Genomic DNA, 25,599 nt, shown 5'->3' on the forward strand with positions numbered 1-25,599 from the left:
TTGGTCCCCCTGCCCACCCCTCCGACATCTCCCTGTGAAAATGCTGTCAGGACTGCGCAGAGGCTAAGCCTCTTTGAACACGGTGAAGATGATCTGGAAAGAACACCAGCCTGGGAATCAGACAACAGAGATCCTGGTCTTTACCCTGCCCTTCATATGGCAACATCCTTGTCCTATGTCGGTGAACCTCCCCGATCTCTTATCCACATAATGGGCCAGTTTTAATGGGTTCCCTGCAAACACCAACATCTTAAGAGTCTATGAATTTCTTTCCCAACATCCTCAGGTCAGCCAGGGCTAGAGATTAGAGCCAAACAACCAGATATTAGCTCCCTCTAGTAGCCAAACCTCTCCTCAGGTTCTGGGTCCTAAAAAGATGTTACTAGTGGAGGCTCATGTTCCCAATTTTCAGCTCCCTTAACAGGAGGGACCATGGGGAAGTTCAGAGACCTTAGCCAGTGAGAATCAACCAATTCAGGTCAGCCTCACCACACACAGAAGCCCGAGACTGTATCCCTGTACCAAAGGAGCTTTCAGGCTGGTTCTCCCGAACTGAGAGGTTGAAGGGTCACAGATCTAGAGTTAATGGGGCTCTTGGAGGACATCTGACAGCATAGGAAATGAGATGTGAGCATATATATATATATATGTATGTGTATCTTACTTTGTGTAGATTTGTTTGTATATTGTCTCCCCTGTTAGAATGTAAGCCCCAGGAACTGTCTTTATCTTTTTTTTTTATCTCCCCAGCATTTAATGCCAGTATCTGGCACATAGGAAGTATTTAATAACTGTTTGTTGATTGAGAGTATAATGGGAAGGCATTATGATCCCATCAGCTCCAGCAGAAGGGATAGCTGGCAAACTGGACAAGAGCTCCTTAATCACCACTGACATCAGTCCACGTCCCTTCAGACCCTCAGGAAAACCTTCAGTTTAAGTGTTGGAGTAAAATGTTGGGTCTTCAGTCAAAGAACTCTGATTCTGCCACTTACTACCTGCAACCCACCTTGGCCATTTAATCTTTCCTTTTCTATGAAATGGGGAGGGAGGTAGGAAGAGGGGATTGGATGGACTCAATAATCACTAAACTCCCTTATAATTCTAAATTAAATTAATAATCCTATGAGTTGTTTATCCAATAGTACAAATGGACAACAATGAGCCATCTACAGTTCCTTTTAATGACCAAAGGGAAAGAATTTGTGGAGGCAGCTGGATGGGATTGGGGTCACTCAAGTGTCTAGAATTTGGGAATCATTTTCTGACCAGGGTCAGGCACCAGTAAATAGTCAGGGTCAGGGGTTTAATCTGTGTCTATTGGCAGAATTAGGTCAGTCTTTGAAGAGAGCAGGGGCTCAGCCTGTGGCCAGGCTTAAGGGTTAGTAGATGGCAGGGATTAGCAGTAAATCAGAACATCCATTAAGAATCAGCCCTAGGTAGGTAGATAGGATTAGTGAGTCAGCCAGGGGTTGGGTTAGGAGGTAAATCTCTGGTTGGAATTAGAAATCAATGCATGGAAGAAATGAAGAGTCACTTGGTGGTCAGTCACTAGCCAGAGTTAGAGGAGTGATTTCCTGGACAAGTCAGGAATCCAGCAGCAGATAAAGTGGAGAGTAGCCAGGATTACAAGGTCAGCATATGAAGAGTTAGCGTCAGTCCCTGGCTGGGCTTAGCTCCAGGCTAGCAATCAGATACTGGCTAAAGGGAAGGGGGCAGTTGGTGGCCAGTGAGATGGAAGTTTCATTAGTACCCTTCTCTAAGTCACTGAGTTATGGAGATTTCATGAAAGTCTTCAACCCAATAAAAATGGGAGAAGTGGGAGGACACTGTTAGGGATCACAGATGTCTTCTAGGGGGATCACACCAAGTCTTGCCTCCTCCCTTCTGGAACCATAGGCAGGATGCTGCCCCAGGCCGTAAATCTTGAGACATACATGTGACACCCCCGGTTTGAAAAGTCCTGAGAGTCTATATGGACATAAAGCCATGCAGACCTAATGCCCGGCAACATCACTGGTTTCTCCTCAGGATAATTATTTATTATTCATATTCATCAGCATCTTCATTAATGATTCATAATGATCCTTAATTATTATCCTTAACAATAAGAGCAGTAAATAGCAGTAGAGTCCTTGAGGTGCCTGAGGCCCCAGGGCCATATCCCTCCCGGGCAGTTAGACCAGCTAATGCCCCCAGGGCAGCCGGGGGGAGGATGGGGAGGACCAGAGACCCTCTGTCCAATGCCCCCAAGAGGGTGCCACAGCCTGGTCCCTGGGGCCCCAACCCTCTCCCTGGGGGGTGGGGGTGGGGGAGGTGGGGCAAGGGGAACCTGGTGGGAGTAAAATATCCCAAGCTTTGAGGGAAAGGAAAACGACCCCATTGCTCCCCTCAACTCCTCCCATTCTGACCTTCCCCAGTCTCCTCCCCAGGGGAGTGAAGACTGTCTAGGGGAGAGGGCCCAGAGTTGTGCAGGGCCACAGGGGCCTGGGCTGAGCCACATGTCCGCCTAGCTACCCCACTAACTGCCCGGGTCTGAGCCGTGTCTGTGCAGGGGCTGGGAGGTCAGGGCCCCCAGCTGCCCGGGCAGGGAGAGGCGTCGGGCAGGGCCGTCGTGGGGAAGCTCTGAAGCCCCTGGAGGGAGCTCCTCACACGCCAGGAACTGGGAAACCTGTAGAGAACAAAGAGAAGGGTGGGAGACAGAAAGAGGAATCAGAAGGACATAGAAGATCTGATGTCAGGAAGATTTAAGAGGAACAAAGAAAAATCAAGAATGGGAGAGGAAGATGGGAAAGAGGGTGGCTAAGAGACAGGAGGGGAATGGGGTGGGGGGAGTGAAAGGAAAGTCAGGAAGACCAGATACAGGATAAGAAGGCAAAGAGCTGAGAAGCAGAAGGGAGAATCTGGGCTAAGAAGGACAAGGGTGGGGAGGGGAGGAGGTAAGGGGCTAGCAGGAAGATGGATATCCCTGAAAGGGGAGCCACAGGCAGAAGAGTGGGTACCCACAATGATGATTTCAAGATGGTCAGGAAGGGGCTACCTGAGATAGATCTGGGGGAAAGTCTGAATACTGGAAAGCCCTAAGCAGTTTTCCCTCCATCCTCCAGGACTAGAGAGAGTCAGAATGGTATAAAGAGGAAAGTTCAGAACCAGCTTCTGGGCAAAAAAGTCACTAAACTGTGCGAGCTCTGAACCCAGCAAGATCATCACTGGGCCTATACCCTAAAAGGTCAAAGACAGAGGGAAAGGACTCACGTAAACAAAAAATATTATAGTGGCATTTTTTGTTGTTGCAAATCACTGGGAACAAAGTAGATGCCCATCAAATGGGGAATGGCTACAAATAAAATCACAATACTAAGCCTAAGGAGACTAAACGCGGGCCTCTGCCGAGGTCTGGGAGGCAGGCCGGTGAGAAGGGAGGAGTTGGGCCATGGCCGCAGCTGGTCCTGGACCAGGGTGAGCTCCGAGCAGGAATGGAGCCCTGGGGGGGACACACACTTCCCTGCTCCCTCCTCTGACCAAGAGACAAAACAGAGGGCCCAGAAGTGGCTCCCACATCCCAACAAAGGCCGCAGGGAGCTGGGAGGGCCAAGAAGAAGCAAGGGAGGAGAAAGGGGAGCGCTCTGCGGATGCAACAGGTTCCTTGGAGAGATCTCTGCGGGGGAGGCCGAGAATGGAGACTGGCACATTGGCTGATGTGGCTTCTGGTGTCGGCAAACAGACGCAGACAGCAGATGGGAGGGGAGGGAGTGGGTGCCAGCCACAGGGGAGAGGGAGGCAAGGGAGTGGGTGAGGGCTGCCTCAGGCTCCGGGTCAGAGAGACTGGCCGGGGTGGCCTGGCCTACGCTCGGGGTACCGCGGCCTGCAGCCCAGAGGGGGGATGTGGGGCTCCCTCGTTCTCCCTCAGCCCGGGGCCGGAACCAAGCCAGGCGGGCCCACCGGGTGTCCAGGGCCTCAGGGGGTTTGTGGGGAGCACCCTTCGGATGGGTTAGTCCGGCCCTCTCTGGGCATGGTTGATCAGAGGGAAAGAAACAAGGGACAGGTGCACCCTTGCCAGTGCGGGGCGGGGACAAGCCAGGGCGCAGACTATTGCCGGCGCCTTCTCCCCAGCCCTAACCAGGGCCCAGGCCCCCTTCTCTTCTCCCACCAACCCTCACACAGTCACAGTGTGATTAAGAGAAGAATGAATCAATCAGTACACACATGAGCTATCAGAAACCTGAACTGGTCAGTTGAGTTCAGGGACAAAAACACAAGCAAACAAAAGTAAAACTGGTCACTCAGATGCAAGATTGGCTTTCTGAATTCCCAGCAGCTCTGTGTCTCCCCGGCCTCCTGCAGCCCCCTCCTCTCCCTCTCCACCTTCCCCTCCCCCTTCCTTTCTGCGCCCTCCCCATTGAGGTCCTGGGCTGCTAAGGGACTGGCCGTGGCTCTGCTGCTAATGGGGTTAATGAGCCGCCCCGTCTTGGGCCAATGCACTGAGGAGGCTGCGAGCAAGGGATGGGGAGGGGGCGAGATCCCAGGGCTCAGGAAGCAGAACTAGGTGAGAACTCAGAGGCCTCCCCGGTCCCTGGCAGGTGAAGCAGCCAAAGCCTGACGGGAGATGGAAGGGGGCTCAGGAGGGAGGCCACTGCAGGCTGTGCCGAACCCAACATACCTGAGAGAGAGAGTCGAGGGTGAGAGTGGGGACAGGGCTGACGGGCAACAAGGGGGAGTCGGATGAGAGCGCGGGGGCGGGGGGAGTCACGGTGCTGTAGGCCGGGGGCACCAGCGTCATCTGTCTCTGCAGCAGCTGCAGCACCGCCGCCATGTCTGTGCTGAGGCGGGTCTCCAGCCTGGGGGTGAGAGGGGACGCGCGCCATGGGGACAGAGCGGGCAAGGGTAGGGCCCGAGGCCCAGAGAGATGGGCACCAGCCCCTAGAGGGGGCCGGCTCCCACCTCGGAGGCTGGTTCAGTGGGGAAGGGGGCCGGAGGGGAGCGCCCACTTCCACCCTGCTCTCCCTCCCCCGGATCTGCACCTGCCCCCTCATAAGAAGGGGACACACATGCTTGTCTCTGCTGGGCCAAACTCCTACCCCCACCCTCACACACACCACACAGAACATACAGAAATAAAAGCAAGTACAAGGGATGTGGGGCCTCCCGGAGGTCATGGGGACAAGGGCTGAAGTACCTGTTGAGCTGTCTCTGGAGGGCATCGAGCCTGCTGTCCACGTCGCCTCGGGGCCGGCGCCCAGGGCTGGCCAGGGGGATGTTGAGGAGCCCGGTGGTAGGTGTTGGGGTTGGACATCTCGGCAGCTCCTGGTACTGGCGACTCCGACTGTCCCCCCAGAAACTAAAGATGTTGGACACCCCTGAGAAGGCACCTGGAGTCAGAGGGACAGGACGAGGGGCCATGAGTAGGGCAGAAGCCCAGGCCTGCCCGGGGAGGACAAGAACCAAACGAGTGACCCCTCCGGTCCCTCCCCACCCCCACCCGTACCTGACAAGGGATTACAGGTGTCGCTGCCCTTCTCGGCCTCCTCAGCCACGGGCTCCCCACCCAGCAGGTCCCGGGGAGGTTGGGGGCTGGGGAAGGGCACCAGGCGGAGAGGGCTGGAACTGGGCCCTCGGGTCTCCTCTTCCTCACTGCTCTCTGGGCTGGAGGGACCGCTGGAAGGACTCTCATCCCACGGCCCCCCTGACCGTGCCCGGCCGCCGGCTCCCGCACCTTCTCGGCCCGTGCCCACCACTGAGCCTTCTCCTGACTGCTCTGCATCTGAGACAAATGGAGAACAAGAGAGAAGGATCCGTCCCATGTCCTGGAGCAGAAGTGTCAGGGGGTGTGGAGGGAGAAGTTAAAAAACAAGGGTTCGGAGTCTGGGGAGGAACTCTGGCAAGAGCAGGGCCAAGCTCCCTGGGCCCCTCCACCCTCCCTCACCCAGCCTCTGCCCCAGCCGCCCCCATACCCCCGCCCTCCTACCTACAGCACTTACAGTCTGCTTGTCACACAATCTAGCACTCGACCACACACTGTGTCGCAACCATTCGCTGTTGTTCCCTGTGTGGGAGTCTTGTGTCCCCAAGTGTAAGGAGTGTAAGCTCCCGGAGGGCAGGGCCCATGGCTTCTCCTCTTGTATCCCCCACAGCATAGCCTACCACAGGGCTGGGCACACAGCAGGCGCTCAATAAAGACTCGTTAACTGGATTTGACCCTCCAGAACCTAAACCCACCCTTCCATCTGCTCCTGCCTTGGGTCCTGGGACTGGCTCCTTCGCCCACCTCTGCCCGGCCTCCCCTACCCTGTCCTGGCTCAGTTCATCAATAAGCATCTACTATGCCTCCAGCCCTGGGGAGGATACAGAAGGAGTACAGGACAGGGTCCCTGCCCTCAGGGAGCTTACAGTCTAGCTGGGAAGACAGGACTCACACATGTAAAAACCACAGCGAACAATGTCAGACAGCGTCTAATTAAATGTTATTGTGTAACACAGACTATAAGAGCTGTAGGATTCAGAAATCAGGAGTGACCAGTGTGGGCCAGAAGAGATCAGGAGCAATCAGTATGTGCTAGAAGGGATCAGGAGCAACCAGTGTGGGCCAGAAGGGATCAGGAGCAACCAGTGTGGGCCAGAAGAGATCAGGAGTGACCAGTGTGGGCTAGAAGGGATCAGGAGCAAACAGTGTGGGCCAGAAGGGATCAGGAGCAGTCAGTGTGGGCCAGAAGGGATCAGGAGCAGTCAGTGTGGGCCAGAAGGGATCAGGAGCAACCAGTGTGGGTCAGAAGGGATCAGGAGCAACCAGTGTGGGCCAGAAGGGATCAGGAGCAGTCAGTGTGGGCCAGAAGAGATCAGGAGTGACCAGTGTGGGCTAGAAGGTATCAGGAGCGACCAGTGTAGGCCAGAAGGGATCAGGAGCAGTCAGTGTGGGCCAGAAGGGATCAGGAGTGATCAGTGTGGGCCAGAAGGGATCAGGAGCAACCAGTGTGGGCCAGAAGGGATCAGGAGCAGTCAGTGTGTGCTAGAAGGGATCAGGAGCAGTCAGTGAGTGATCAGTGTGGGCCAGAAGAGATCAGGAGCAGTCAGTGTGGGCCAAAAGGGATCAGGAGTGATCAGTGTGGGCCAGAAAAGATCAGGAGTGATCAGTGTGGGCCAGAGAAGAACAAGAGCAATCAGTGTGAGCCAGAAGAGATCAGGAGCAGTCAGTGTGCGCTAGAAGAGATCGGGAGTGATCAATGTGGGCCAGAAGAGAGCAGGAGCAACCAGTGTGGGCCAGAAGGGATCAGGAGTGATCAGTGTGGGCCAGAAGGGATCAGGAGCAACCAGTGTGGGCCAGAAGGGATCAGGAGCAATCAGTGTGGGCCAGAAGGGATCAGGAGCAGTCAGTGTGGGCCAGAAGAGATCAGGAGTGACCAGTGTGGGCTAGAAGGGATCAGGAGCAACCAGTGTGGGCCAGAAGGGATCAGGAGCAGTCAGTGTGGGCCAGAAGGGATCAGGAGTGATCAGTGTGGGCCAGAAGGGATCAGGAGCAACCAGTGTGGGCCAGAAGGGATCAGGAGCAGTCAGTGTATGCTAGAAGGGATCAGGAGCAGTCAGTGAGTGATCAGTGTGGGCCAGAAGAGATCAGGAGCAGTCAGTGTGGGCCAAAAGGGATCAGGAGTGATCAGTGTGGGCCAGAAAAGATCAGGAGTGATCAGTGTGGGCCAGAGAAGAGCAAGAACAATCAGTGTGAGCCAGAAGAGATCAGGAGCAGTCAGTGGGCGCTAGAAGAGATCGGGAGTGATCAATGTGGGCCAGAAGAGAGCAGGAGCAACCAGTGTGGGCCAGAAGGGATCAGGAGTGATCAGTGTGGGCCAGAAGGGATCAGGAGCAGTCAGTGTGCACTACAAGAGATCGGGAGTGATCAATGTAGGCCAGAAGAGATCAGGAAGGATCAGTGTGGGCCAGAAAAGAGCAGGAGTGATCAGTGTGAGCCAGAAGAGATCAGGAGCAGTCAGTGTGCACTAGAAGAGATTGGGAGCAATCAGTGTGGGCCAGAAGAGATCAGGAGCGATCAGTGTGGGCCAGAAGACAGCAGAAGCGATCAATGCGGATCAGAAGAGATTAGGAGTGCTCAGTATGGGCTAGAATAGCTAGGGAGTACTTCCTGGAACATAGAAAGACCCGAGAGGACATAGACTTTGGATGGGCAGAGGGGACTGTTCCAGGCAAGGAGTAGATGAACACAGTGAAAGGACAGAATGCTGTGATGTATGTAAGCCAGGCTGACACCTCATCAAGGCACCTTTCCCCTGGTCTCCCACAGCCTTATGCACTCCCCCTAACACAGACACCCTTCCTTCCTTCCAATCCCTGCCAGCCCCCCACCTCCACACACATCACTCACCCTTGTCTGTTCGGCGGCGGAAGGACAGCTTGCGTCTGCGCAGCCGGTTGAAGCCACCATCTAACTCGGTGCTGCCCGGGGAACCAGGGATCATATTGGTCTGGAATGAAGAGCCGGGTCAGGCCCTTCTCTCCTGCCCCTCCTACCCTCAACCCCAAAAACTGCTGGAGGGAGATGGGGACAAGATGGGGATAGGAGGGGCCAGAGGTCGTGCTCGGATCACACACACTCAAGTCTCTCCAGGACCAGTGAGGAATCAAGCCTGCAGAGCTGAGAATGCAGGTGGATCCTGGGATGTTGGAAGGACCCTGAGAGGGTGCTGGGAGGACCCTGGAAGGAGGAGATCTTCTAAGGCTGGGGAATCCCCATGGGGGAAGGACTTGGAGTTTTTGAGTTAGAAATAAGTAAGTGATGCAGTGGGAAAAAGTTCTGACTTAAAAGTTCAAATTCTGCCTTGAGACACCACTGTCTACCCTAAGCAAGCTAGTTAACCTCTCTCAATCTCAGTTTCCTTCTCTATCAAATGGGGTTAACAATTACACTTACCTCGCAGAGTTGTGAGAATCAGCTGAGATAACACTTTAACCTTAAAATGCCATATAAATACTAGTTTCTTGTTATTATTAGAAGTGCCCTCTCTAAACCAATCATCTGAACATTAAGGCCAGAATCTTAGTCACAGTAACTAACACTTTAGAGGTTCTAATGTCCATATAACTCTTCACCTAAGCCTTTCACATCCATTTTTCATTTGATCCTAAATAATATCCCTGAGAAACAAGTGAAGGAATACATTTAAGAGGTAAGCACAAGAGTGATTATTATTCTATTTGACAGTGAAGGCAGCAAAGACCCATAGAAATCTAGGGTATGGCTTAATGCTGACCAGGGACTCAGTGGCCAAAGATTAGGATTCAGGTGTAGGAGGGGCTGGACAACCAACTAGAAACCAGAAAACCCAGTCTGAATTCCAGCTCCTCTCCTGATTAGCTGTGTTAGCTTGGGAAATTCACCTGCGGACTTCAGATTTCTCAGCTCTAAAGTGGGGCCCCGGCGGCCTCTGAGAAACGGAATTGCTGGGGAAACTCTAAGGAACTGTACAGATTCAAAGAGGCCTAATTATTCTGCTGTGTCTTGGGGATGGAGGTCAAGGCTTGGAGGAAGTCATGAAGCAGGGTCAGCGTCAGCTCAGGATGTGGCTCTGGGGCCAGGGCACTCACGTCACGCAGGTTGAAGGTGATCTCCAAGCTGGACCAGAAGTGATCGGAGAACTCGGGGTACATGTCCAGTACTTCCAGAAGGTCATCACGCTGGATCTTGTGCAGGTCACAGTAAGTAAGAGCTCGGACATCCCCGTTGGACTTGCCGGGCCGTGCGTACAGATTCAGAGGCTCGCCAAAGATGTCATTCTTCCCTAGGAAAAGAAGGGGAAACTGTCAGCTCAGAATTAACGGGCCTGCCCCAGGCACTGCACAGACCACCAGGGGGCAGCAAACATGCTCCTTCCACAGTGGATCCTGCCCACCATACAGACCCCCAGAGGAGAGCAATTAATCTCCTGGTAGTGAATCCTCCCACCATGGAGACCACCAGGAGGCAGCAAACATGCTCCTTCCACTGCAGATCCTGGCCAGCACCTGCCATCGGGCTAACAGCAAGTCTAGCCCTCAAAAACCCCACCCATGGTACATATATAATATATGTACCTGTGCTCATACTGTTGGCCTTTCCCTAGGAAAACAAACTACCTCCTGCCTCAGCATACAAAGAATATAACGTATGTAATGGGAAGAATATTGAACTTGGGGTCTGGGTCCAAGGGTCAGCCAGCCAAGACTCAGTTTCCTCGACTATAAAATAGTTAGCATTTGTATAGCATCATCGAATTTTCAAGGTGTTGGATATTATCTCCTTTGTCTCTTACAATCACACTGGGATATGTGTTATCCCCACTTTACAGATGAGGAAACGGGGCACAGAGAGATTAAGTGACTTGTCCAGGGTCACACAGCTTTAAGTATCTGAGGCAGGATTAGAACTGAGCTCCTCCCAACTCCAAGTCATGAACTCTAGTGGAAATACTGTGCCACAGGGGTGCCTTATAATCCCTACTATGCCTTGCTCATAGGGTTGTTATGAGAATTAAATTCGATTAATATAAGTAAAAATGCCTGTCAAATGTGATTATCATCATGTTTTCTTTATCTTTTAAGTGGAATTCAGGTAAAAACAGTCCTCAAAAAAGTCACTATTCTATTCTATTTTCCTTATATTCAATGTTCTGTTGCATGGGCGGCTAAATCAATTGCTTTCTATAGTTAAATATGAATATTAGGATGTGAGCTCATCTTCTGTGGGCTCACTGAAGTAGCCCTTAGTACAATTCCTTAGTACAATTCCAATTGCAAAGGGGCTAACGGGTAATTTATATCTCATCCTACTTTTACATTAGTTTGATCTCCTTGGCCAGGTTTCCATATTTTAAAAGCTTTTCATTGCATGTAATATGAAGATTACGAATATTTTGGATGACAACATCTATTAAAATGTTGTTCTTGAGTTTTTATGAGCCACTGTTGCATCCTGGTATTTGTGGGCAACGGTTCAGTCTATAATAATGGTAGTTTATTGGCTGAGTTCTCCATTTTGAGGTCTTCATTGATGTCTGTTCACAAAAGAGTTCTAATATAGAGAATTCTAGCCTAGAAGTTATGTATTGGAAGAGATTCGGTAAGTATTAAACTTTTAGGGATTGCAAGCACTGCCATTTCCTTGTGTAATTTATACTAATCCTTAAGTCTACTGCTAATAATAATAGCAATAGCTATAGACTTTAAGGTTTGTGAAATGGTTTCTATGTGATCTCATTTGGCTCTTACAACAATCCTGGGAGGGTAGGAGCTATTATTATATCTATTTTACAGGTGAAGAAACTGAGTGAGAGTAAGTAATTTGCCCAGGGTAACACAGTTTGGGGGAAAGGGGAGGAAGGAGAAAGGGAAGGAGCTGGAAAGTACAAAGGATAGGAGTCAAGGCCTGGAGCAATCATCTTCTGGGTTCAAATCTGGCCTCAGAATCTTACTAGCTATGTGACTCTGAGCAAGTCACTTAACTGTGTTTGCCTCAGTTTTCTCATCTATAAAACAAGCTAGAGAAGGAAATGGCAAACCACTCCAGTATCTTTATCAAAAAAATCCCAAATGGGGTCACAAAGAATTGGACAAGATTACAATGACTGAACAAAAACACACAGCTTGTAGGCTATCTGAGGCTGGACTTAAATCTTACTGACTTCAGACTCAAAAATTCTCCAATAACTGCACCACCCAGCTGCCTACACTTCCCAATGATAGCCCTTTTATAGTAACTGGTGGCATAAACTTGGTCCTGAATTGCCACAACATAGTTCTTTATTTCTACAAACAAATCCATATAACTTAGCCATTTATTTGGTACTTTTTTGCCAATATATTGTTGGCTTAGTTCAACTAGCAGGTCCTTTTGATTTGGCTCTCAGATCTTAGTCATTTCTTAGTCATTTCATGAGCTGCATGTGAAGGTAAGTCACTTTTCATTACATTTGATAAATCCAGTGGCAGTGTATATGTCATCAAACTTTATTATTGCTCAAAAAATTGTCTACTTATTCTAGAAGTTTGTAGGCTTCTGGACTATTTATTATGTATTCTAATAATTATCTCATTCTCATCTTTTTATATCATTATTTTGCTCAGGATCCCACAACTAGTAAGGGATCTTACTGAGACTAGATTTTAACTCAGGGAGACGAGTTTTCCTGATTCCAGGGCTAGCTGCCCTAATTGTTACATTAAATTATATATACACACATAATAACACATGTGTATGTATTTATGTGTATATGTATAATTGTTGCTATTATTGCCTGTGCTACAAGTTGTCCCTCTAGTCATCTGAATGCTGAATGAGCTATTCATAAATCACACACATGCCCCAGTTGCCAAGTCCAAGAAGCAAGGAATGATCACTCATAGTTCTCCACATAGAAAAGCCATGTTCTCTACATTCCAACTGAACCAACCAGAAAGAGGTCATTACCTTGACTGATCCAACCAGGTTGACACTTCCTACATCACAACAATCTGCCTTCACTGTCCACTTTTGTGGGCCTTTTTCCACACTTTTCCACTTTTGTCAGGACCAGCCCTGAGAGTGGAATTGCCAAGGGCAAATTATACTGTGTGAACTTAAGTTTATTGAAACAAAGATGTATACAAAAGTCAGAGATGGAAGGGACCTTAAAATAATTCTATCCCATTCCCTTCATTTTATATAGAGCCCAAACTGGTAAGCACAGAATAAGTAAAGAAGCACTAGTCCTAGAATCAGATGATTTCAATTCATGTCACCTTCAAAGAAATCACTTGAGAACCAGTTTCCTCATGCATAAAATAGAGATGATGTAACTTTTTACCTCATGGGATTATGAAAAAAAGTTTTGTAGTAAATTACAGTCATAACCTAGTGTTTGATAAACCTAAAGACTCCAACTTCTGGAATAAGAACTCACTGCTAGTAAGGCAGAAACAAAGTATAGACCAGCATCTTACACTACATACCAAGATAAAGTCAAAATGGGTCATATAGCAGAGTGGATTAAAAACCAGAATCCTATAATATATCTTTACAAGAAGAAAGTATTTTGTAAACCTTAAAGTGTAGGAATTTGCATAGTATAGTGGATAGAATGTTAAACATGAAGTTAAGAAAATCCAAGTTCAATTAACTGTGTGACATTAAGAAAATCATTCAGAGAGAAATAATTGTTCTTGGTCTCATTTTCCTCATTTGTTTTAGGAGAGGGGTTGGACTACTACCTCTGAAGTATCTTCCATCTATAAATCTATGATCCTAGGGAAAAGTAAGTTGTGATTACAATTGCCCAACATCACATATCTTCAGGTTCCAGCTCTGACATCTTACTATCTGAGACTCAAATTTAAGTCTTGATGGTTGGAGGAAAGATGTATAAGTTTCACATCTTTTTTCAGTGCTTGGTCTGTTTTGATTCTTGATGGCTGCAGCCCAGTTCCCAAGACAGTACAAAGCCCCAGACAATTTGCATACTCAAGATGTTTCTAACCTCTACTCACTACCCAGTAGATCACATACTGACCATTCTCACACAGAATTAAAGGGAGTAAGGGGAACCAGAGCCCATGCACAGACACCAATCCCAGGATGCTCTGGCAGGGGACAGAGTCCCCTCAGGCTTGACCTGGCACTGGCATGAGGCTTGAGATCACTGAGAGGAATCATTCTTCATGATGCACCAGAGCCCCAAGAATCCACCCTCCCATTCCAGCTCCAAATCCAGTCCTTGCCCCGACTCCTGGTACTGATGATGAGATTCCTTCCCTCCTCCACCCTCCCCATACCTTCTCCTTCGGAGCCCCCCCTCAGGTCCATACCCAGGATAGCCACAACAACGTCACCACGTAGGATCTCGATGGAGCCTCGAGAAATGAAGTAGAGAGCCGTCAGCAGGTCCCCAGCATGGACGAGCGTGTCCCCAGGAGGTGCATGAGTGGTCTTGAATTTCATGGCCAGTGCCCGCAGGCAGCCCTTGGTGGCCCCTCGGAAAGGTTTGCAGTGTTGTAGCAAGGAACGATTCAGATGCAGGCAGATGTCAGCCTGGAGACACTCAGGGAATCCCTTCAGCACCTGACACGAGGAAGGAGGAAGGGGGGGAGACAGCACCACACAGGTACATCAGCCAGGGCCACTGCCCTCCAGATGTTCTTTCCCTACCCTCCAGACTGGCTCTTCCCTCAAAGTTCATCTTCAGACTCCCCACCTCCTAGCCTTCTAATCCCATATTCCTTTCACAAAATCACAGGCCATCCACATTGGAATCAGGCTATCTACTTCAACCTGTACCTGAATAGGAATTTCCTCTGTACATTTCTGAAAAGTGGTTCTCACATCACTACTTGAAGGCCTCCAGGAACTGGGAACCTATTCCCTCCTGCAGCAGCCTCTTACACGTTTATTGAATCACAGAGTCACCTTGGAAGGAATTTCAGAGGCTTTTGGATTACTCTCATTGTTCGATGTTTTTTTCTACACTGAGTCAAAACCTGCCTCTGCAACTTTTGCTCACTACTCTTACTTCATTCCTCTGGAGCCAAGCAGAACACATCTCCCAAGTGCCTTCTTTTCAGATATTTCAGGACAGCCATAATGTCCCATTCAAATTCCAGTGCCATATTTATAGCTACTTTCCTCTCAATCTTATCTGTGTTAATTCCTTATAAGTCAAATACGTATACTTTATATATATGTTTTATATTTATATATGACTCTTGACGCAAAGATTTTCCCCCCCAATCAACGCCTTCTCTTCTTACCCTAAGTTCTCCAATCCATGGTAATAGAAATGATCTCTTTTATCTTTGGTGACCCCCTCTAACCCTTGTTTAGTTAAGAATATTTCCCCTAGTCACAAGCGTGAAAGGCCCTCATCTTGTTCCCTTCTAACTTTTTAATGGTGTGACCTTTTATATTTAGGCCACATATCTATCCCAAGCTGATTGTAGTTTATGGTGTAATGTGATGGTCTGCATGTTCCTTTCCTTTCTTGTCACTCTCCTAACCCTACCCCACCCTCCTTGGCTTAGCCAATCTCCACAGCAGAAGCCGAGCATTTTCACGGCATGCTAGGCAGAAAGGCCAGCATCCCAGAGCCATCCTAGCTGCTCCTGCCCCAGCCAAGGGTTCAGCCTGGAAGTGTCAGAAGTGCAGATGCCCTCTCAGGATGCCGGCGAAAATAACCGAAGAAAAATCTAATGCCGAGGATGTCCTACCTATTGACCCCCCTTCCAAGACTCTGACTACTAGCTCCCAGTCATCTCCCAGACTTCCCACCAGTGAAGAAAAGACTCCTTTGGAAAAGGGAGGCCTAAATATGGGAGAGTGCCATAGCCAAGAACCCAAGGAACCCAGAATCCCCAGCAAGTTAACCGAGCCAAAAACAGGGCAAATACAAGGCTGAAAATTTCATGGACTTCTGAGGGACAGCCCCTGGGGCCAGAAATGGATACTGAGATGAAAAAAAGGCCAAGGAATCTGGGGCCACAGAGCTGGGACAGGAGCATGCGAAGGTCAGAGATCAAAGATAAGAGGAAAAACCAGGATCACCTTAGGATGAGCGACTGGAGGCTATGGGCAAGGGAAGGATCATACTTCTGCCCTAACGCTGGCATGAAGAGCTGAGAAGAGAATATAAGGACCTCCTGCTGAGCCATGCTCCTCAGCTGACAGGGGCCAACCCCTCCCGCCATGGGTCCTGTCCAAGGCTGAGGGTTGGAAAAGGCTTCTAAGGCCTTCTGGATGACAAGACAAAGAGGCAAGAACTTGTGCTTCTCCTAGCTACGCCACTGAGAGTCTGTCTGTGTCTGCTTCTGGAACCAAACAGACTCCCAGGGGATTTAAGCTATTTGGAGGGAAGGAACACTTTAGTTTTGTCTTTGCATCACAACGCCGACCACAGTGCCCGGCATACAGAAGGCATTTAATAAAGGCTTGGCAAATTTCTATCTTTCCCTATTCTCCATCACTTTCCCTCTCTAGCCATGTTCATGATGCCCTAGATAGGACAAAGGGTGTCAAGCCACCAGACCCTCCAAATCCTGGTCTCTCCAGACTTCCCAATCAGTGTGTTTCTTCAAATTCTGGTCTAAGGGCTCTCTCCCACCCCTCTCTTTCAGGTCTCTATAAGTCAGTCATTTGATTGTGACCCTCATCCTTCTCCCTTCTGATCTCTCCAGAGCCCCATTCCCAGGAGCCAGTGTCTCCTGCCCTCCTCACCGCATTCATATCGATGCCATTGGTGTAGGACCACGCGTGCTGGAAATACTCCTCCAGGCGCTGTCGCAGGGGGTTGGGGATCTGGTGAAAGCGGATGAACTCACGGACTCGGAGCATCTGGGTGTGGTATCGGGCAGTGCCCGAGTACAGTCGTTGTATGATAGCAGATACATTGCCAAAGATGCTGGCATACATCAGAGCTAGGGGACACGGGGGCGAGAGCATCAGTCAACAAGGAGACTCCCTTTGTCAGTGAGAACCCTGCATATGGTGTTCTCTGGTCTGTCTCTCTGTCTCTGTCTCTGTCTCTCTGTCTGACTCTCTCTCTATCGTTCCATGTCTCTGTCTCTCTTATATTTTCTCTTTGTCTCTATCACTCTCTTTTTCTCTCCCTCTCTCCATATCTGTCTCCTTCATATTCTGTCTCTTTGTCTCTGTCTCTGTTTCTCTGTCTGACTTTCTCTCTCCATCGTTCCATGTCTCTGTCTCTCTCACATTTTGTCTTTGTCTCTATCACTCTCTTTTTCTCTCCCTTTCTCCATATCTGTCTCTCTCTTTCATATTCTCTGTTTCTCTGCCTCTGTCTCTATCTGTCTCTGTCTATCTGTTTGTCTGACTCTCTCTCCCCATATTTCCATGTCTCTATCTCTCTTATATTCTCTCTTTGTCTCTATCACTCTCTTTTTCTCTCTCTCTCTCTCCTTATCTGTCTCCTTCATATTCTGTCTCTCTGTCTCTGTCTCTGTGTCTCTGTGTCTCTCTCTCTCTCCCTCCCCCCTGCCCCCTCTCTCTGTTTCTCTCTTACATGCATACTCACACTCTCTCTCCCTCCCCAAACCACTACTCCTGAATGCCAAGGCTTCTCCCGGCTCTCTCTTCATCCCTCACAGCACAGAGCGGCTTTTCTGCCCTCCCAAATGATTGTGCTTTCTGTTTGTTCCTCTACTCAATAGAGCCAAGCCCTCTCATTTCTAAGCCCTGTGTAAACTCCGCTGGCTCCAAGACCAACTGGTCCTCTTAACTCCCTACAATTTCCCATCTCTTTTTCTAAACCATCCTCTCTTCCCTGAAGCCCATCCTCAGAAAAGCCAGCCTTGAGTCACCCATCCCTCATCTCTGCACAATTGCCAGCGATCTCTTCTCCCCATCCCGAGCCCCAAACCCACTGCTCAGTCTGGGCCCCCAAACCTTCTTCCTCCCCTCATCCCCATCTCCCCACCCCTGGGCTGGCACTCACAGCCAATGAGCATGACACATATGGAGAAGATCTTCTCAGAATTGGTGTTGGGGGAGACATTGCCAAAGCCCACACTGGTCAGGCTGCTGAAGGTGAAGTAGAGAGCAGTGACATACTTGTCCTTGATGGAGGGGCCCCCCGAGCCGCTGCCATTGTAGGGCTTGCCGATCTGGTCACCCAGGTTGTGAAGCCAGCCGATGCGGGAGTCCATGAACGGCTGCTCCATGTTGCCGATGGCGTACCAGATGCAGGCCAGCCAGTGCGCGATGAGGGCGAAGGTGCACATGAGCAGGAAGAGCACGGCAGCCCCATACTCTGAGTAGCGGTCCAGCTTCCTTGCCACCCTCACCAGTCGCAGCAGCCGTGCTGTCTTCAGCAGCCCGATCAGCTGCGAGGCACGGGGCCAGGGGGAAGGGTAGGGTTAGCTCCAAAGGCCCAGTAGGAAGGGGAAGTAAGATAAGGATGAGGTCCAAGGGGGGGAGGGGGGAATGAGACATCCTGGAATGGGGCAAAACTGGGGTAGGCTAAAAGGTTTGGGGTGCTATGGACTAATGAGGGCACTAAGGTCCTAAGGGAATACCATGCTAGAAGGGTTAACAGGCATCCAGATATAAACCCCAGAGCCTTCTGATTCTCCTTTTTCCCATTCCTCTTCCCTCTGCCTCTTTATCCATCTATCTCCACCTCTTTTCCTCCACCTATGACCCATCTTTCCTACTCCTCCATCTCTCTCCTTCCTATTTCTTCCATCCTTTCTTTCCTTTTTCCTCCATTCCTTTCTCCCTCCACTCATTCAATTCTCTATTCCCTCCCTTTCCATCTCATCCTCCCTTTCCACTCCTCCCTTCAAATTTCCCTTCCTCTTTTCATTCCTTTCTCCTTTCCTCTCTCTTCATGGTTTTCTCCATTTCCCTCTTAATCCTCCTCATCTCTCTCTCTCTCTCTTTACTCCTCTCTTTTTCTTTCATCCCTTTCTCCCTCTCTTCCTCTTTATGATTTCTTTCCATACACACCTTCCCCATCCTGCTTTTCTCATCCTTCTTTCCCTCTTTCTATCCTCTCCCTCTTTCTCTCATGATTTCTCTTGGTTCTTCTCTCCTTCCCCTCCATCCCTCACTTCCTCCCTCTAACTTACCAGTGCATGTCTCTCTCCTTACATCCCACCTGTCTCATCCTTTTCTCCCTCTCTCCTTCCACTCCTCTCCCTCCCTCCCTCCCATTCTCCCTGTCCCCACCTCCTCAGAGCCGGAGCCAAAGATGAGTAGGTCAAAAGGGATGGCTGCCACCATGTCGATGAGGAACCAGCCCTTGAAGTAGTGGACAGCGATTCGGCCAGGGTGGCTGACCACCTCCTCATTGGCGTTGACATAGGTGGTTCGGAAGTTGATGAGGATGTCCACAATGAACATGATGTCCACGATGAGGTCCACCACCGCCAAGGGCTGACAGGCATAGCCACAGTCAGGGGCCGGTGGGGTCTCCTCGCTCAGCAGGAAGGCTGCCGAGTACGGTGTGAAGACGGCGGTGTAGATGACCAGCAGGAGGATAAGCCAGTCCCACACAGCTTTGAAAGGACTGTAGTGCAAAATGGTCCAGCGGTGAATCCTGGGAGCCTGCAGCTTGTACTCGGGCAACACGTCTGCACCCAGGGACAGGACCTGGGAGAGGGTCAGCAAAGAAAGGAGTGTGGGTATGAAGAAGTGGGGTCCCTGAGGAGTTCCAAGGACCAGGACCCAAGAATGGGTATTGGGGGGTGATTCAGTAGAAATAAGAGCCCCAACCGGCAGGAGGGTAAGGAAATCTAACCTATTTCTCTGAATGTCATACAGTGAGAGAACTACAGCTCCTATCATGCAGTGCACTGCTTCCCCCAGGAATGACCCAAGGGCTACAAGTCATAGGTTCATGTGATGTAAATATGAAAAAGATCATCCAATATGAATATATCATTTTACAGATGAGAAAACTGAGGTTCAGCAAGGAGAAGTAGGCACAAAAGGTGGTCAGAGCCCAAAGCAGGATTTGCATCTGGGACCTCCGTCTCCAAATCCAATAGCCTTTCCACTATACTAAGCTGTCTCTGGCTACAGAGTAACCCCCAGAGATTATATTTTCACCATTCTTTCTGAAACACTCAAGTTCCACCTTATTGGGTGGCAAGTATAATATACCACATGCAAACCTGGATCCTACCAGGTCCAGCTTTATAGAATCCTAAATTTGGGGCCCATGTCAGACATTGCTGGTACCTGCAGATCCCTGGACCTTCCACCTGGGAATCTAAGTGCCCCAGCCAACCTAGACTGGCCCCAATGCAGAGAAAGTGAAGGTACAGCTACAGCCAGTAGCCATGGCCCCTCCATATACTCAGCATGTGGGCCCAGTTCCGTTACCCTGGCAGAAGAAACAGTCATCTGTATTTCTTCCATCCAGAGTAATAACTGCACACACACACACACACACACACACACAGTGTGTACACTCAAACATACACATCTGTACCTTCTGAGAAGAGATTCAGAGAACAGCTTCCAAAACAGAGGTACATGAAAAGTAAGGAGCAGGCTAAGAGCTAGGGAATGAAGCCTAGGATTGAGAAAGAACAGCCAAACCTCCACATCACTGCAGCAGTGACATCCACACGCCGCCTGAACACACACAAAGGCTGATCTCCCTTGGAGTTCGGGGAAGTACGAAATTCTGAAGGTGGAGGTTCCATGAATCCCATCCCACCCACCACTTACCCCATCTCTCCAATTCTCCAACATACCACAATGCCCTAGCACCAGATTCACCTAAGATTTAATCACTCCAAGATTCCCACATCAGAGTGCCCCATTTACTCTAGCCACAAAAGTTTTTATCTGTCAGTCATGGCTCCCATCCCCTTGTTCCTCAATTTCCCTGGTCACTCCTCACAGGTGGCAACACGGGGATGAAGGAATTGGGGAGGGGAAAGGGCATGACCTGGCCAGGTCACACAGCTAAATTAGCGCTGTGACTCAGAAGGCTACCCTGCCCACACCCCCTGGCCCCCTGAAGCCTCCCCAAATTAGGGATAAGCAGCTTAATGAAGAAGGAAGATGGGTCTATGTATCTAAGGCAGAGTTACTTATCTGAATGCTAAGATACCAACCAGAAACCAGCTTGAATCTACTGCCTAAAGAGGAAAGGTGGGGAGACAGGCTTCAGTACTTCCCAGCATCCCGAGACCCAGTTTCCTCCAGTTAATTAAAGAACATCATTTTTCCATATTCCCAGCAGCCTAAAGAAAACAGCGGTAGGAATAACTATGAGTCTAAGCCAGGCTCCCTTGGGGGGGGGGGAGCAGGGAGAACAGGAAGGGGACAGAGAATTGAGAGGACATGGAAAAGATGTCACCAGATAGATAGCTTTATGGGAATATAAGGACTCAAAGACCCAAGCATTCTCTGGAGTTATAGACTTTCCCACTTTACTCCAGCTTCATGTCCTCAGTCACTCTGGGTCTCTCCATAGATGGCATAAGTCACAAAGTTGGGGGGAGGGGAAGAATATACAAAAGAGGAAAGTTCTCGGGGAAATGGGGTTTGAGGGCAGTCAAATGACAAAAAACTCATAGCCAGTTTCTTAACCTGAGATCCATACAGCTCCAAGGAGTATACCGAGAGATTTCAGGGGGTCCTGAACTTGAATGGGAAAAAATTACATCTTTATTTTCACTAATCTTTGGATTTCTTTATAATAACTAATTATTTTTTTAAATGTTAAGCATTTAGAAAGGGTCTGTGACACTCACAAATAGATTGAGACACCTAATTCATAGACTAAGGGAGAATTAGCCAGGGCTCGTTTGGCAAGCAATGAGGAAAGCAAGAGATCAGTGTAGACACCTAGACAGATTCCTGTGATTGACTGCCCCTGGGCCTCCCACCACAGATACTGCAAGACACGGCGCTCACAAAGGGCCCTGACCTCTGCATTTTGACTTCATTCACAAAGGCCCTGAATTACAACCCAACAGCCATTGTCATTCCCACCAGCTCATCCATTACTCTCATCCCTGCCGCCATAATATAAACATATGCTCACACAAGACACACAATAGAAAACCAGCTGGGGTGGAAAGAGCCCTGGACCAAAAACCTGGGTCTGAGACTGAGATCAATCACCTCCGCATGTGTGACCTATGGCATTTAATTTTACTTTCCTGATCTTCCTGCATCGATCAAACAAGGATAGAGTCAGCTGCCTGGTCCACCTTACCCATATTCTTATTCTACCCACTTACCTATATTTGTAAAGAGAATATAGTAGGATGTATTGAAAAGCAATAAATTAGCACAAAAAATGCAACATATTATTTACCATTATTGCCAGTCCCAGATTTTTCTAGCCATCCCAAATCTTCCTACTTTGCTACCACCCTTTGACCATCCTAGAACAGGTTAAGAGCTGGAAGAGACCTTGTAAATCATTGTAAATCATTATGGATAGATTTCACAGGGTCAGTGAACTTGTTTTTTTTTAAGACATTTTGATAACTGTATTTCAGTGTGATTGGCTCCACTTATATTTCATGGTATTTTTCACACTATCCTCTGTAAATTTATTTTATGCATTTAAAAACCTGATTCTGAGAAGCCCAAGGGCTTCACCCACCTGCCAGAGGTATCCAAATGGTTGTGAGCTTAATTTAAGCTCTAGCCCAACCTGCTTTTTTTTAATAGATCAGGAAACTGAAACCTCACTGTCGGGCGCTTTGCTTATAGCCTTTGTGTTAGCTAACAGTAGACCAGATAATAAACTCCAGATCTCTTGGCCCCTAGAACAAGGTCCTTCCCACCAGAGCTCACTGCATTGGTGATCTCAGCCTCTGTGCAGGATTCTGTGTGATGTGAAATATGGGAAGGTGGAGAAAGGAAGCTCCCCCCTCCCACCCATTCAAGAGTGTTCGTGAAGCAAAAAGATTGGGAACCCAAGGCATGGTCAAAAAACCAAGGGTCTCCACCACTCAATCCCTGGGGGCTTCAGCTGCAAATGCTACGGAGGGCTCCATGCCTGACTGAGGGACAAGCAAAAGCCAATCTTGCCTCCCGAGTCTGAGGCCATGTGCAAGGCTGGCTGAGGTTCTGGGGTTCAGTTGAGTCTTGGATCTCTTCCCTCCCACCCACCCTAATCCCACCTGGACTGAAAAATGTGTCATCTGTCCCTCCCCACAATGTCACAACTGCTCCCGAAATGCTTCCTGGCCACCCCCAAAGGGTCGCCCGCCCAGCCAGGGGTAGCCTAGTGTCTGTTGCTGCTGCCCCAGGAAGAGAAATCATGGCTAGGGAAGGTGTCTTGGGCCTAAGCAACTAGGGGCCCTGTTACTTACCTGTCAAGACCCTGTCACATTAAGAATCTTTCACATCCCCATCCTCCAGCCTTGGCCATTTCCCTAACAGCCAGTTCCTCTAAGACACTGTCCCATATCCACCTCATCCTCCGACTACTCTCAAAGCCCACCCAAAAACTACGCATCCTACTAGAGAGCCGGGAAAGACCCCGGCACAGGAAACTGCTTGCGTCTCCTCTGGGCAAAGTGAAGGAGGCAAAGGCCTGTCTGAGAGCAGGCTCTCCCCTTGGACAGCCCGGCAGGGCTCCAGTCCTGAGCTTTCCTCTCTCCTTCCTTGGGGGAGTGGATCTGGGCCTAACAATGCTACTTAGAATCGTCTCATATCTTGATAACCAGCTCTTCCCATCTCTCCAGCCCTCGGACCGCCCCGTATCTGGAGGCCCCAGAGCCAAGACGCCCAGTCAGAAGCTCTGTTGGGATACACGACTTCAGGGGCAGGGGTAAGAAGATGGCGGCTTCCAGGGGAGGAGCACCGGGCCCCTCATACAATCCATCCGAGCTCTGCTGCCAGCCAGGCGGAGCGAAGCAACCCTGTGCCAGAGCTAGGGGCCATCCTTCTCCCTTTCTCGGCCCTCTGGTCGGACTCCCTTCCATCTTGGAAGACTGGTAGTCATGGAGGGGTGGGGGCAGGGAGGTTCGGTGTAAGGGGGAATTCCTTGAATTGAGGGACCTGGGGAATTCCCCAAAGCCTGGCCAAAGGGCTGAGAAGAGAGGAGGGACGGACTGGCACTCCTCTACCTCACCCGGTGTCCCCAGTGCCATTATTCTGTTCCCTGGGACATCACGGGCTCCCCTGCTCTCTCATCCCACCTTGGCCCCATGCGTCCCTAAGGACCCGCCTCAGCGTCCATCAGTGGAGGGGAAGGGAGAGGTGTGGGTCACCTACCTCCTGGGCCACGAGGCTGGAGATGCGCACAGCACGCCGCACCCGGGCATTCCTGGGCCTGGGCAGTAGAGCCCCGGCCTCTGCCCCCGCCCCATTCAACTTCCTGGCTGTGGACATGGTGGACTCTACCCCCCCCAGCCCACCAATCCAAAGGCCTGGGCTTGTTCCCCCACGGCACCTCAGGATCCCCTGGGTCAGGTGGGGCCAGGGGCAACGGGGACCCAGGGGGCGGGGGCCGGCTTCCCTGGCAGGGCCAGGTGGGGGATCGGCCTCCCCCGCTGGCTCCCCTGGCAGGCACAGGCAACAGTGGTCAGCCCCGCTCATGCCATCCGGTGCCCGGCGAGCCCCAGCCCCCAGTGGGCTCGCTCCAGGGGCCTGCCTCCCCCTGCCCGCCCGCAGCAGATGGGCCTTGTCCTCCTCCTCCCCCTCCTCAGTCTCCCCCCCCCTGCTTGTTGGGCTCCCCTCACCCCCCCCCCCCCCTGTGCCCTGGACCACCCCTCCCCCCCAGGCCCGGCTCCCGGCCAGGCCCTCTTGCTGCAGATGCTCCCGCAGCCCTCTCCCCTCCCCCAGCCGCCGGCCCGGCCTGTCACCGCAGATTAATGGTCTCCCCTACACCCCCCTCCCAGGGTAAGGGGAAGGAACACCCCCGTACACAAATGGACACCCCGCCCTCCGTGGGCCCCGACACAAGCACCCGTAAAAAAATTGTTTTTAATCACAGAAAAGTGGGAGTTTGGGAAAAAGGCTGGGACCGGAGGCAGGAAAGGGAGAGGGGGGGGGAAATGCCAGGTAGACCGGAGGGAGGGAAAGGCCCCGAAGAAAGGGCCAGGAGAGGGCGGGGAGGGGCTGTCCCTGCAGAACCCAAAACCCAGTCAGGAGGGGGAACCCAGAGTGGGACTCTGGCAAAGTGGGGAAGAGCTGCTCAAGCCTCGGATGCCCTCTGTGCCCGGGAGGGAACAAACAGCTCCCAGAGAGTGGGGTGCAAGTCTGGGGAACCCACAGCCAAAAGAAGGGGACACAGGACTGGCCTCCGGATACTCCTGCTCCTGCCCTCATCTTACCCCTCCCCACCTCTCTCTGCCGAAATGGCCCATCAAGGAACTGTGGGCAGGAGGAATGGGGGTCGCATGGGGGGGCGGGCGGAAAACTGCAGCCATAAGAAAACAGTGGAAGATGGAAGGAAAGCGGCCTGACCAGCAGGAAACTTTTAGCCCTGCCCACCTCACCCCACAGGGATGGGGCCCTCTTAACCTAGCACCCCAGGGCAGGAAGAACCCCTCTTACCCTAGGCCCCAGGGAAAGCCCCTTCCCCCTGCCCACAGAGCATGGAGAACCCTGCTGTAACCTAGCACTACCCATGGGGCAGGAGGGGATACCTGCTGTAACCCACCTGCCCCACGTGGGAAACCCTTTTATTGCCTGCCCATGGAGTAGGAAGGAAGCCTGCTTTAGGCCCTTTCTGCCTTTTTTCAGGGACCCATCTGCTCTTTTCTTATCCCTTCCAAAACCCAACCCCTCCTCTCCCACATCCCCAAACAAAGGCCCCCGTGGCCCAGGAGAGTCAGGCACCTCCCACTGGGACTACAGCGGGTCCCCCCCCCCCCCTGGTCTCCGTCTCCTTCCCAGGTGAGGGCCTCTTCCTCTGACCCACATCCCTCCTTCCCAGTTCCTCCCCCCTTTCTCTTTTCTGCTCTTGGGGACCCCAAAGTCATTCCCTCTTCCTGTCTCCTTCACCCTCCAGGCCCCCATGCCTTCCTCCCTCATATCCTCTCTAATCTACTGGATTTTCTCATTATTCCCCTAAAGCCGTTTCCTCTCCCAGCTCTGACTGACCTTTTGCCCTAGACCATCCCTGCCAAAGTGACCTGGAAGTGGCCAAGTCC

The 25,599-nt window shown here is 50.8% G+C and overlaps 1 protein-coding gene across 5 annotated transcripts in view; it reads right to left on the reverse strand.

Moving 5' to 3' along the window:
- Positions 1-803: 803 nt before the first annotated feature.
- KCNH2 (potassium voltage-gated channel subfamily H member 2) overlaps positions 804-25,599 on the reverse strand; it is a 91,679-nt gene continuing 66,883 nt past the window's right edge. For 3 of the 5 annotated variants that reach the window (XM_031939413.1, XM_031939412.1, XM_031939414.1), the window contains 10 exons: positions 18,689-19,111; positions 17,454-17,841; positions 16,217-16,416; positions 13,819-14,071; positions 9,589-9,782; positions 8,369-8,468; positions 5,486-5,761; positions 5,177-5,369; positions 4,661-4,838; positions 806-2,671 (listed from right to left, as the gene is read on the reverse strand). In XM_031939413.1, the coding sequence (XP_031795273.1) occupies positions 2,522-2,671; positions 4,661-4,838; positions 5,177-5,369; positions 5,486-5,761; positions 8,369-8,468; positions 9,589-9,782; positions 13,819-14,071; positions 16,217-16,416; positions 17,454-17,841; positions 18,689-19,111 (2,355 nt within the window). In that variant the 3' untranslated portion in view covers positions 806-2,521. Of the gene's footprint in view, positions 2,672-4,660; positions 4,839-5,176; positions 5,370-5,485; positions 5,762-5,978; positions 6,149-8,368; positions 8,469-9,588; positions 9,783-13,818; positions 14,072-16,216; positions 16,417-17,453; positions 17,842-18,688; positions 19,112-23,716; positions 23,925-25,599 lie in introns of those variants that run through there. The other 2 variants (XM_031939415.1, XR_004229731.1) reach the window with 2 other exon arrangements.

Source organism: Sarcophilus harrisii, chromosome 5 (assembly GCF_902635505.1).
Source record: "Sarcophilus harrisii chromosome 5, mSarHar1.11, whole genome shotgun sequence".
Classification (NCBI taxonomy): Eukaryota; Metazoa; Chordata; class Mammalia; order Dasyuromorphia; family Dasyuridae; genus Sarcophilus; species Sarcophilus harrisii.